The following is a 13,214-nucleotide window of genomic DNA, read 5'->3' as shown; positions in this document are numbered from 1 at the left end:
CTGCATTGGGCCCACACCACTGTGCTCTGTGTCCTTCCAACCCCCACGCCAGCTCTAGGCAAGCCAGCCCCAACATCCCCCCAACTCCACACACACCCTCAAAAGCCCCAGCTCCCAGCATGGACCTGTCAGGGATTGTCCTCCTCTGGCCAGGTGCTGGCCCACCTGATTCCTTGGGTCCTACACAGAACAGAGCCTCGTTCTCAGGGAATAGTCTCAGGGATGGACTTTTGATAGTGCTGGGTTCCAACCTGGTTCCTCCACTTCACTTTTCTGAGCCACTGTTTACCAATGGGCGTAATTGTCCCTCCTCCCAGGTAGTTCAGAGGATGGAATTCAGTGAATTTATTATACCAACCTCCTAGCACAGAGCCCGGCACAGAGCCACACACCATCCACATTTGCTGAGAATGGATGAATGAATGAACAGGTCCCTAAAGGACAGTTCCATTTCCCACCTTTGTCCTTGTTCACTCGGGTTACCTTGTGGCACTGAGTTGATCTCTTTCCTTCCCCCAACCAGTCCAGGCCATTTATAGTTCTCAGGCCATCACCTCTTCCGGGAGCCCCTTCCCCCTCCCTTTCATCTGGGTGCCGTCTCTTCTCCTGGTCATCTTTTAGGGCCCAGCTTAGATACCCCTTCCTCTACCTGCATTTCTGGCTTCCCTTTGTCCCTTCCTTGAACCTAAAGAGTTGTCATTGTCAGTGCCTGCAAGCCCTGCCAGACAACGCAGTGTTCCCAGGTTAACTCAGCATCAGACGGGTAGTCTCAGGCCCCAACCAGCTGAGTCACAGCTTTCAGGTCTGGGGAGCAAGGACTTGGGGTTCTGGGCAATGCTTTTAATTAGGAAGAAAAAAAAGGAAGGCTGGGTGTGGTGGCTCATGCCTGTAATCCCAACACTTTGGGAGGTTGAAGCAGGTGGATCACTTGAGACCAGGAGTTCGAGACCATTCTGGCGAACATAGTGAAGCCCCATCTCTACTAAAAATACAAAAATTAGCTGGGCGCGCTGGCACACGCCTGTAATCCCAGCTACTCAGGAGGCTGAGGTACGAGAATCCTTGAGCCTGGGAGGCAGAGGTTGCAGTGAGCCGAGATAGTGCCACTGCACTCCAGCCTGGGTGACAAAGCCAAACTCTGTCTCAAAAAAAAAAATTTTCTTAAAAAGTGATTTTTATCTCTTGTATAAACGATATTGTAGCACCAGTAATAAGAATCCAAAAAAGAAAAATAAATATAAATCACCCAGAGCCTCAGTTCCCTGAGTAGAACTTTTCCTTGGTTCCTTCCAGCTCTCATTCAAAGGTGTAGAGTTTGTTCATAGTTTAAACCATGGCACAGGTACTAGTTTGTATCCTGTTTTATTCACTTAATCTTGCTCTGTAGAAGTTTCTCATATTGGCCGGGTGCGGTGGCTCATGCCTGCAATCCCAGCACTTTGGGAGGCCGAGACGAGCGGATCACGAGGTCAGGAGATCGAGACCATCCTGGCTAACACGGTGAAACCCTGTCTCTACTGAAAATACAAAAAATTAGCTGGGCGTGGTGGCGGGCACCTGTGGTCCCAGCTACTCTGGAGGCTGAGGCAGGAGAACGGCATGAACCCGGGAGGCGGAGCTTGCAGTGAGCCAAGATTGCGCCACCGCACTCCAGCCTGGGCGACGCCTGGGCGACGAGCGAGACTCCGTCTCAAAAAAAAAAAAAAAAAAAGTTTCTCATATTGCTACAGAATTCTTAATTCAGGAACATTTCTGGCAACTGCTCCCCATAGGCCTGTCTGGGTTCTGAAGGTGCAGAGCTAGCTCAGTGGCCGCCCCTGCTCGGGGGAACCCTCCGCCCTCCGTGGTGTGCAGTCATCATTAGGGTGATGTGTCACTCTTACCCCAACTGGGGCTGCTGGTGGTGGTATTCAGGTTGTTCTCCAGTATAATTTGCTAATTGCAGATTCAATAATATACTCATGAATATTGTAACATAACATTTTTTCTTATTTTATATTTTTTTCCTGAGTATAAATTTGTAGTCCTGGGATTTTGGGAACTGAATTGAAAAATTTTTTGGTGGGGTGCAGTGGCTCACACCTGCAATCCCAGCACTTTGAGAGGCTGAGGTGGGAGGATCACTTAAGCCCAGAAATTTGAAACCAGCTCGGGCAACATGATGAAACCCCATCTCTACAAAAAATACAAAAATTAGGCCAGGCGCGGTGGCTCACGCCTGTAATCCCAGCACTTTGGGAGGCCGAGGCGGGCGGATCACAAGGTCAGGAGATCGAGACCACGGTGAAACCCCGTCTCTACTAAAAATACAAAAAATTAGCCGGGCGCGGTGGCGGGCGCCTGTAGTCCCAGCTGCTCAGGAGGCTGAGGCAGGAGAATGGCGTAAACCCAGGAGGCGGAGCTTGCAGTGAGCCGAGATCGCGCCACTGCACTCCAGCCTGGGCGACAGAGCGAGACTCCGTCTCAAAAAACAAAACAAAACAAAAAAACAAAAAAAAAAATACAAAAATTAGCCAGGCGTGGTGGTGCACACCTGTAGTCCCAGCTCCTGGGACAGTGAACTGTGATCACTGCAGTGAACCAAGAAAGAAAGAAAGATAAATTTCTTTTTAAATCATTTTTATGATTTAAAAAGTATTTGCCAAATTATTTTCTAGAATAATGGAACCAATTTTTGCTGCCACTGTGTAACAGTTTTACCATATCTTCATAAGCAGTGAGTACCTGATAAGCAGTGAGTATTTTATATATTTTTGGTAATTTACTGAGCATAAATTGGTACCTCAGTACAATTTTACTTTACTTTTCTTTGACTGTCAGGACTATTAAAGATCTTAAAGCAAGTCCCAGAATCTCCCCTGAACCTGTCTCTTGGTATTTCTGAAGGCTCATGCCTCCACCCCCCAGCCCTTTACCCCTTTTTAAGAGGATGATGGCAGAAGTAGTAATAGTAGTTGTCCTTGTGTTATAGAGATCTGCAAGAGTTCAGGGATTTTCATGGCTGCACCTCCTTGGGAATTATACAGATGCACGGAGGGCCACGGACCAGGGCTCCGGCATTCTAAAAGTCAGAGAAGCCCACACAGGCTCAGCCTCTTTGTTGGCTTACCTGCCTATCCCTCCATTCAGGAACAGCTCCTTACTGAGCGCTTGCTATAGGCCAGGCCCCCTGCAAGGCCTGGAGGATGCCAAGATGAGCAAGGGGCCACAGCATTACAGGCAAATGAATGCATGACAATGCGAGCTGAGAAGGGAGCTGCTGGGGGTCTAGGAGACAAGGAAGGGTGGCCTCCAGCCCATCCTGGAGAGTTTAGGGATAGGGCAGGCTGCCTGGACAGGGAGCAGCCGGGCTGAAGTTTGAAGACATATTGAAGACATAATAGGAAGGGAGCCAGTGAGAGAAAGTCCTGGGAAAGCATTCTGGGCAGCGCTGGAGGAGGAGGTGCCTCAGCACCCCTCATGACAGCACTGAGCAGACCTCTCTCCTTCCCCTCTTCCCCTGAACCCTCAGGTCTGTGCCCTGGAACAGCTCTTGGGATTTTTTGGGGGCCAGGGGGAGTGTAAAGTGAAGGGTCTTGGGGGTCTCCATTTTGGGGACCCCAGAAACCCAGAGGCAAGGGGCAGGTGCTCCATTAGCTTGGCCTGATGCTTGCCTTGTGGGGACCTCAGGGAAGGGCACAGTGGAGGGCCCTGAAGCCAGCAGGTGGTGAGTGGGTCCTGGGAGGAGAAGCGGGAACAGAAAGGGCAGAGGGGCACTGGCGCTGGGGCTCGGACCTGCTGTGTGCTGTGGGCCAGGCTTTGCATCTCTCAGAGCCTCCTCTCCTGGTCCAGCATGGTGAGGGTAGGGCCTGGCTGTGGGCTGTGAGGGTGAAGGGGGCATCTGTGCGGGGCCCTGGCGTGAGAGAGCTGCCCACCCCCTCCCTGTGCACTCATGCTGTGGAGGAATTTTGGCATTTTTCTTATTTTAAACTTTGTTCCTTGTTGTCCCTGTATGTCCTGTCCTTTGGGGGTTAGTGGGAGGTGTTCCCCCAGGGCAGGGCCTGAGAAATCAGGGAAAGTTGCTGGGGCCTGGGGCTGGAGGAGGGGCAGCTACTGCCAAGGGCTTTAGGGACCAGTCTCATCTAATCCTTACAGGACCACTCTGAGGAAAGGATTATCCCTGCTTGACAGATGAGATGCTGGGGCTCAGAGTCCTTTGCCCAAGCCAAGTCCACACAGCTGGGACATGGCAGGGCAGAGGTCTGTCTGACACAGATGGACCAGCACTGCTGTATGAACTCTGGGCCTGCAGGCAACAGGGGCTTCAGGTTTGGAGCCCCAGCACTGGGTTCTGGAAAATCTAGAGCTTGGGTCAGGAACTTTGGAGGAAGAATCTGTGGGCTCTACCTCCCTGGTCAGCAAGGCCTCAGTCCAGAGCACTGCATTATAACCATCAACTAAGGCAGCCTCCAGTTGCCAGGGTGTTTTGTTTTAGCTGGGCCAGTCCTGCCCCTTGGTGAAGGTAGCAGAAAGTCTTGACACTGTAGGGTCAGTCACACCTGGACTCTGGTTCTCTGCTTCACTACTGTTAGCTGTGTGGATTGTACCTCCCTGGGCCTCAGTTTCAGCATCTGTAAAATGGGGGCAATGCTTCCCTCTGGGGTGTTGGAAGGGTCAGAGGCAATATCTGCAAAGGATGCAGCTCTGTGCCCTTGACAGCTGGCAGAGGTGGTTTGAGCTAAATTTCAGCCCCTGTGGGGTCCATGGTCCAGGTGCTCCTGTCTCCTTTGCAGGGTGCTGAATGGTCAGTGATTTGGAGCAATGGTAATGGTTATTGAGGTTGGGACTATTGTTCAGGGCTGTGATTGATTTGATACTTTGTGCTCCACCCCATCAGGAACTCTTCCTCTCATTTGAATATGGTTCTGTTGGGAAAGGGTGATTTGCTTAACAGTTACTCCTGTCACAAAACTATCTGCTGAAATGCAGTGTATGGAGAAGTTAGCACAGCCTGTAGGATATTTCAGAGCCCAGCTGAAGCCAGGTTTCCCCAATGGTCACCTGAAGGGTTCTGAGTGAATAGATCATTTCCTGGGTTCCTAGGACTTTGGGATAATCTGTGTGCTCCACATATTCCATGGGCAAGGATATTGGCGTCCTGCTATGTAAGGTCTTGGAGGGAGGACTAGCCTTGGGTCTACCTGTCTGTGTGTCTGTTTGCTTGTAACTGCCTGGGCCTTTGGCTCTCAAGGCCAGGACACAGCTCCATGGAGGGGACCTGACTTCCTTTCCCATCTCAGGTCAACCATCTCCCTGGGTCTTGGGAGAGACTGCTGCCCCTCCCTGGAGTGGAGAGTCCACCTTCTCTAATGCTCAGCACTGGCAAGGCATCCCAGAGAACACAGGCAGGGGGTGGGAGAGAGGTGAGGGGTAGAGTGAGACACAGCTTGGGCACTGGACCCTGGACTGTACTTGTTTGTTTAACCCTCCAGGCCTTTGCACCACTGGTCCCCCTGCTGAAATGCACTTCCCTGCCCCTCAGTGGCTCAGGGCCTTATCCTTTTGGGCTTAGGCACACTCTACCATGCAGTTCATGTGCATTCCCCTCTCCTAGCCCTGCTCATGCTATCTTGAGATTTTGTGTCCCTGTCCCTTACCACTCTACTTGGCGGGACCTCTTTGGGGCAGGGCTCAGGTCCAGTTCACCTCCGGTCTCCCACCACCCAGTTGCACACAGGTCTGGCACACAGCAGGCTTCAGAGAATGGTGAAAGGATGAATGGAAGGGCAGGGCAGGGTGAGGCGTGGGAGGCACCCAGAGTGCACAGTATCAGCAGACACCTGCAAGTGCAGCCTAGTCCTGGCCATGTGGAAGGGTGCGTGGCTACTCACGGAAACCCGCTGGAGTAATAATAGCTACTTTTTTTTTTTTTTTTTAAAGACTAGTCAAATGCAGTAGTGAGAAGGGGGAAAACAGTAGAACAAGGAGTTCGATCTGTAACTTGCTGTGAATAATCAATTGAGATCACTCACTACATTTGGACCAGCCAATAGCTACTTTTCTTTTCTTTCTTTTTTTTTTTGAGACAGTCTCACTCTGTCACCCAGGTTGGAGTGCAGTGATGCAATCTCAGCTTACTGAAGGCTCCTCCTTCTGGGTTTAAGTGATTCTCATGTCTCAGCCTTCCGAGTAGCTGGGATTACAGGTGTGTGCCACCACGCCTGGCTAATTTTTTTTTTTTTTTTGTATTTTTAGTAGAGAGGTTTTCACCATGTTGGTCAGGCTGGTCTCGAACTCCCGACCTCAAATGATCTGCCCGCCTCGGCCTCCCAAAGTGCTGGGATTACAGGTGTGAACCACTGTGCCCGGCCTATTTTTGAGTATTTACTGTGCGCTAGGCATATTACATGTGTTATCTCATTTAATCACAACATCCCCACAAGATAGCTGCTATTATTATTTCCATTTTTCACATGAGGAAATGAAGACTCTTAAGCGTTAACTCTCGTGCCCAGGAGATAGAGCTGGGATTGAGCCTGGGATTGCCAGCCTCAAAGCCTGTGTGGGTCTTTCCTGCTCCTTGCTTGTCCAGTCCCTTCTGACCATGGCTTCATGGGAATTGGGGAGCTGTGGAATGTAGTGCTGGCCCCAGGGGTTCTGGGCAATCCTGGTTTTTCACCTTGAGAACTTGAGGGGGTTTGGAGAGTGGAGTGCCGGGGACATAGCCTGTAGTTTTTCTCTGGCGTCACTTGCTCCCCCAGCCTCAGTTTTCTTTTCTTTTCTTTTCTTTTTTTTGTTTTTGAGACAGAGTTCCGCTGTTGTTGCCCAGGCTGGAGTGCAGTGACGCAATTTCGGCTCACCGCCTCCTGGGTTCAAGCGATTCTCCTGCCTCAGCCTCCTGAGTAGCTGGGATTACAAGCATGTGCTACTACCCCGGCTATTTTTGTATTTTTAGTAGAGACAGGGTTTATTCATGTTGGTCAGGCTGGTCTTGAACTCCCGACCTCAGGTGATCTGCCTGCCTCGGCCTCCCAAAGTATTGGGATTACAGGCGTGAGCCACTGCGCCCGGCTGGTCTCAGTTTTCTCAACTGTAATACCGCTGAATGTCGGGGTCCCTGCTGTCACCAGGTTTTAAACGCACTCAAGCCCAGCATGGCTCCTTGGTGGAGCAACCTCCCTTGGGTTCCTGTTTCCAGGGGGAGTTTATCAGCGGCGGGGGCGAGCCAAGATGGCCTACCAGGCAACACCTGACGGGCAACACCTGGTGTGGACACTCACCCAGGGCCTAATAGCTGTGGGCCCGCCCACCTGGTGCTCTCCAGAGACTCAGCCCTACCCCACCACCTGTCCCTTCCCAAGCCTCTTAGAATTACACCTTTGGGACGTGGCCACCACCACCAGCAGGAACAATGATGGATGTAATTTCTTCTGCTTAGCGCAGCAGTGCTGCCTGCTGGGGGCTGTGGAAAAGGCACGAGCCAGGCCGGGGGGAGGGGGGACGCCTGTGGACACTTGCCTGACCCCCACGACCCGGCCTGCCTCAGTTTCTTCACCTGTGCTGCCACAGCAAAGGTTCTTACCCTCTGGGCAGCAGCCTTCCTCCACAAGAGTCTGCCACTAGCCTGGGAAACCTTTGAAGTTTCTCTTTATAAGATAAAGTGCTACTCAGAGTTTACACTGAGCAACTAGTCTGTTTCGTCACTCTGCATGCTCCGCCCACTGTCCTCTGTCCCAGAGGTGGGTCTTTGGCCTATGGAGCCACAACAGCCCTGCTCTGGAAGGAAGATGGGGCAGCATGGGTCCCTTCACAGTGTGCATTCAGCTGCTTTGCAGCTGGGCCTTGGGGGCACTGAGCCTGGCTGGGGAAGAGGCAGTCCCAGGTTGGATTCTAACCCAGGAAGCAGAGTTTTGTTGTCACTGCCCCTCCATACACTCATGGTCCAGGATACCATGTTTGAAGATTTGCAAAGCCAATTAGCATCCAGATTTGGATTTAGAGAAATTCTGGTTTCCTCAGAAGCCACGCTTGAGTGCTCTTTGATGGTTAAGAGGACAGGAAGATCTGATTTTGAGTCCCTGCTGGGCTGCTTTCAGGCTCTATGATCTGGGCAAGTTGCTGAATCTCCGAAGCTTCAGTTTTCTATGGTGCAGTGCAGGAATGATAACAGCAACCATCAGCTAGGTTTGGGGTGAAGAATGAGCACGTGTTGAATGTCTGGGGCAGTGCCTGGAGCTCCCTGTGGCCGCTGAGGAGGCTGTTTGGATGCTAGTGATGATGCCGGATCCGGCCTCTGTCTTCTTCAACCCCTTTTCTCACCATCGTGTTCCTCCTATCACTCTGTTCCTTCATTCATTCACTCAGTTACTCACATCTCATTAGTGTCCTCAGGCTAATGTAGTTCTCTCTGTGACTCTCATGATCCTGACACTTACAGGCCAATTATTTTGTAAAATGAGACAAGCCCTCATTCTGGGTTTGTCTGAGGTTCCTTTGTGATTCTATTTATGTTATGTCTCTGTGGCAGAGGTAGCACAGAAGTGATATCTGTATTCCCCTTACTGCGTCCTACCAGGCAACACCTGATGGCAACTTGTCCTGTGATTCATGATATTCCCTTTGATCACTTGATTAAGGTGCTATCTGCCAGGCTTCTCTACTATGAAGTGACTCATTTTCCCTTTGTAATTAATAAGTATTTTGATGGGAAGTTACTTTGAAACTATGTAAATCCCCCATTCCTCATCAAACATTCCATTTATTTGTTTATTCATACCTGTATAGACTTTGATTTCCTATTTTAGTCAATGGAATATCATCGGTTATGGTCATTATTGAGTTTAATACACAGCTTATCTCAGGTTGAGCCCGTGGTAGGGTGACCAACTGTCCTAGCTTGCCTGGGACTGAGGGATTTCCCAGGATGTGAGACTTTGCAGTGGTAAAACTGGGGAAGTCCTGGGTAAACCTTGAAGAGTTGGCCACTCTGCCAGGGGCAGAGCCCTTCAAGCTGGTTCCAGTGTCCAAAATCTCTATCAGTAAGTATGTGCTTACTTCCTGGCACAAGAAGATGTTCTATGCTCATCTTTTACTTTCTCTGACCGAGCCCTGGAATCACCTGTTTTTCCAAGAAGACCTAGACCCAGGTACCTTTTGAGTCATAGGCTATACCACACCATGGAGACTGAGCCAGATGGAACTCATTCACTGCCCACAGGCCACACTCTCACCTCCCTCTGCACCTTGGCTGGCTGTTCTGTCTGCCAGGGGCACTTGGCAAACGTCTACCCTCTGCACTGAGATTCTCCATGAAGCCTAATCCTCCTACCCAGCCTGTGGAGATGATCTCCTTCTTATGCCCCCACTGAGCACTTTAGGGCACCTCCCCATTTCCAAGGTGGGCTCCTCCTTTCACTGCAGACCTCTCAAAGACAGGCCTCCGACTCATCTCTGACTCCTCCAGGCTCAGCACAGGGCTGGAGCTGGGGGCTGCTGATTAAATGGTTGGATCTAGTCCTGCCCCATTATACAGCAGAAAGGTAAATGGGGTAGAGAGGGAAGGTGAATTGTTTAGGGTCACACAAACAGTATTGCAGTCTCGAGTCTGTCCTTGAACCTTGGTTTCCTAATTCTATAATGGGGCCAATATCCCAGAGCGCTGCTGTAAGAATAAAATAATATGTATAAAACACTTAGTATAGTACCTGGCACATGGTGGGTGTACCTGTCAGTATTGCTGGGGGACCTTTTGAAATTGTTTTCATTATTTCAGAAGCAGTACTATACATGTTAGATAATAAGAAATACAGACAAGTGGCCAGGCACGGTGACTCATGCCTGTAATCCGAGCACTTTGGGAGGCCGAGGCAGGTGGATCACCTGAGGTCAGGAGTTTGAGACCAGCCTGGCCAACATGGTGAAACCCTGTCTGTACTAAAAATACAAAAATTAGCTGGGCGTGATGGCAGGTGCCTATAATCCTAGCTGCTCAGGAGGCTGAGGCAGAAGAATCACTTGAACCCGGGAGGCGGAGGTTGCGGTGAACCAAGATCGCCCCATTGCACTCCAGCCTGGGCAACAAAAGCGAAACTCCATCTTAAAAAAGAAAAAAAAAAAGAAAAGAAAAGAAAAAGAAAAAGAAATACAGATAAGCAAAATGAAACCATCACATTCCTATCATTTAGAGATCTCCACTGTTAACACCTTAGCAATTGTGCCTCCTGAGCTTCCTCTATGCATATATTTTTTTCCCCCAGTTGGGTTATGCTGCCTTTTTTTTTTTTTTTTTTTTTTTTTTGAGATGCAGTCTTGCTCTGTCACCCAGGCTGGAGTGCAACAGCATGATCTCGGCTCATTGACACCTCCACCTCCCTGGTTCAGGCGATTCTCCTGCCTCAGCCTCCTGAGTAGCTGGGATTAGAGTTGTGTGCCACCACGCCCGGCTAATTTTTGTATTTTTAGTAGAGATGGGGTTTCACCATGTTGGCCAGGCTGGTCTCAAACTCCTGACCCCAAATGATCTGCCTGTCTCAGCCTCCCAAAGTGCTGGGATTATGAGCCACTGTGCTCATAACTGTAATCTGACCTATTTTGTAACCTTTTTTTAGGCAGCAGTTTCTACCATTTTGTTTCAGTGCACCTGATACTCTGATCACGTTCACATTTCTCCAGTTGTCCCAAAAATCCCCTTTATAGATGCTGCGTCTAAATCAGTTTGCAATCCAGAGACACACTTTACATGTGGTTGTTATCTCCTGCAAGTCAGTCCCACCAAGCCCCTTCGTTGACGTTGACTGGTAGAAGAGCTTGGGCCAGTAGCCCCACAGAATGATTCACTATCTGGCTCTGTCTGGCTGCATTCTCATGTGGTGTCACTTAGCTCGTTCCTCTGTCCTCTGTATTTTCTGTAAACTGAAGTTATATCCAAGGCTTGATGGGTTTCTTGGTGCCTAGCCAGCCGGCATTGGTGTGTCCTTCCTGTGGCATCCTACCACCATTAGTGCGGCTAAGGCCTATTCTGGGATGAGGGGGAAGACAACGTGACCTCTCCCTCATATGTTTGCTTGTCTCCTCTTGTGAGTGGAAGGTATTATGTGAGGGTTCTCTTGGCACTGTCTAAATGCCATTTCTGGGAGATCTTTTTAAACTAAACAAGAAAACTTGTCCATTTGCTGAGAGGAACTTGATCTTGGGGATAGGGCACTTGAGGAAAAAAAAAAAAAATCACAGAACAAGGACATTGAGTTTCATCTCACTGAGTGCAAACCTAGGGAAACCTGTTCTGTTTTTACTTGCTTTCCAGATATGTGATCTGGGTTAAATCCTAGCTCTGTTACTTACCAGCTGAGTGACATTGGGCGAGTTACTTAACCTCTTTGAACCTCAAGTTCCTCCTTGAATTTCTTATCTGGCAGAGTTGTTGTGGGGAGGTTAAATAAAACAAGGTGCCCTTGGCCATCTTCTACCCGGATGGAAAGCTCTTTGAGGGCAAGGCTAATACATAGTAAGAAATCCAGGCTGGGCGCAGTGGCTCATGCCTGTAATCCCAGCACTTTGGGAGGCCGAGGCGGGCGGATCACAAGGTCAGGAGTTAGAGACCAGCCTGGCCAACATGGTGAAACCCCGTCTCTACTAAAAATACAAAAAATTAGCCAGGAGTGGTGGCGGGTGCCTGTAATCCCAGCTACTCGGGAGCCCGAGGCAGGAGAATCCTTTGAAACCGGAAGGCAGAGGTTGCAGTGAGCTGAGATCACGCCACTGTACTCCAGCCTGAGCAACAAGAGCAAAACTCCATCTCAATGAAAGAAAGAAAGAGAGAGGTCAGGGCAGGGCAGGGGAGGGCAGGGCAGGGCAGGGGAGGGGAGGGGAGGGGAAGGGAGAGAATTCCAGGCCGGGCGTGGTGGCTGACACCTGTAACCCCAGAACTTTGGGAGGCCAAGGCGGGTGGATCACAAGGTCGAGAGATTGAGACCATTCTGGCCGACATGGTGAAACCCCGTCTCTACTAAAAATACAAAAATTAGCTGGGCACATGCCTGTAATCCCAGCTACTCCGGAGGCTGAGGTAGGAGAATCACTTGAACCCGGGAGGCAGAGGTTGCAGTGAGCCGAGATCACGCCATTGCACTCAAGCCTGGGTGACAGGAACGAAACTCCATCTCAAAAAAAATAAAAATAAAAAAAGAAATCCAAAGATGTTTGTTGAAGGAAAACAAACCAACCCACAAATAGGAGGACAGGTGGTATGGCCGGGTGATAAGTACCAAGGAGGAAACAAATCATCCATTGGGCATTTGATTTTCATTTATGCTTTTTCATTTAACATGTAGCCATTCCACGCTCCATGCTGAAGCAACCATGAGCCTCTGCCCATGAGGAGCTCACAGGGGTCTGGGAGGGCACAGACATAGAGATTCATTGTGTGGGAGCCCAGAAGGTCTGGCTGCGAAGGCTTCCTGGAGGAGGAGACTGGACTGAGTTAGGGGAGATGGTCTCTGGATACAGAGGCTGTCTCCTGGCACAGGTGGCTTTTTGGTGAGCTGGACAGGGCTTGTGGCAAGAAGGAAGTCCATGCTGGCTTCAGAGGCCCCTGTTCTTCGCTGTCCTCTTTCTCTTCTTCCCCCTCTGCCTGTCTGCCTTCTGGTCCCCTAGCCAAGGCTCTGAGCCCTATATGATCCTGACAACCCATATATCTGTCTGCAGTGCCGGATGGAGTGCCGTGACGTGCCAGCCGAGACACTCTACGACGTCCTACACGACATCGAGTACCGCAAGAAATGGGACAGCAACGTCATTGAGACATTTGACATCGCCCGCTTGACAGTCAACGCTGACGTGGGCTATTACTCCTGTGAGCAGGCATAGCACGCTGATCCCAGTCCCCCTGGCCTCCATCCAGGCCTCCCACCAAGCCTCCTCCTCCCTCTTCCCTCCTGTGGTCACTCACATGACCAAGCTGCTCGGAGACTTGAGTGCTGATAGAACTGACCTCCCTGTCCACTCCTAGACCCTTAGGCACACACCCATACACTTACAAATACATATGCACTCACATGTTCATGTATATACACGCACACATACGCATACACTCAATCAGGTACACAAGCCCCACCCACATGCCACATAGTCCCGGGCACACATTTTCATGCACACTCATACTGTTTTTCTCTCATACACTCACGTTCACATAAACAAACCAGCCAGGCCAACAAGGTAAGGGCTATGTGAGGTTGTGA

At 50.2% G+C, this 13,214-nt stretch overlaps 1 protein-coding gene across 5 annotated transcripts in view; it reads left to right on the top strand.

Annotated features, from left to right (window-relative positions):
• Positions 1 to 13,214, top strand: part of STARD10 (StAR related lipid transfer domain containing 10) — a 39,876-nt gene that overhangs the window by 22,527 nt on the left and 4,135 nt on the right. For all 5 annotated transcript variants that reach the window (XM_065529602.2, XM_074014648.1, XM_065529600.2 and 2 more), the window contains one exon: positions 12,682 to 12,829. In XM_065529602.2, the coding sequence (XP_065385674.1) occupies positions 12,682 to 12,829 (148 nt within the window). The remainder of the gene's footprint in view (positions 1 to 12,681; positions 12,830 to 13,214) is intronic.

Source organism: Macaca fascicularis, chromosome 14, assembly GCF_037993035.2.
Source record: "Macaca fascicularis isolate 582-1 chromosome 14, T2T-MFA8v1.1".
Classification (NCBI taxonomy): Eukaryota; Metazoa; Chordata; class Mammalia; order Primates; family Cercopithecidae; genus Macaca; species Macaca fascicularis.
Note: the sequence above shows the minus strand (reverse complement) of the source record. Positions and strands in the feature narration are given on the sequence as shown.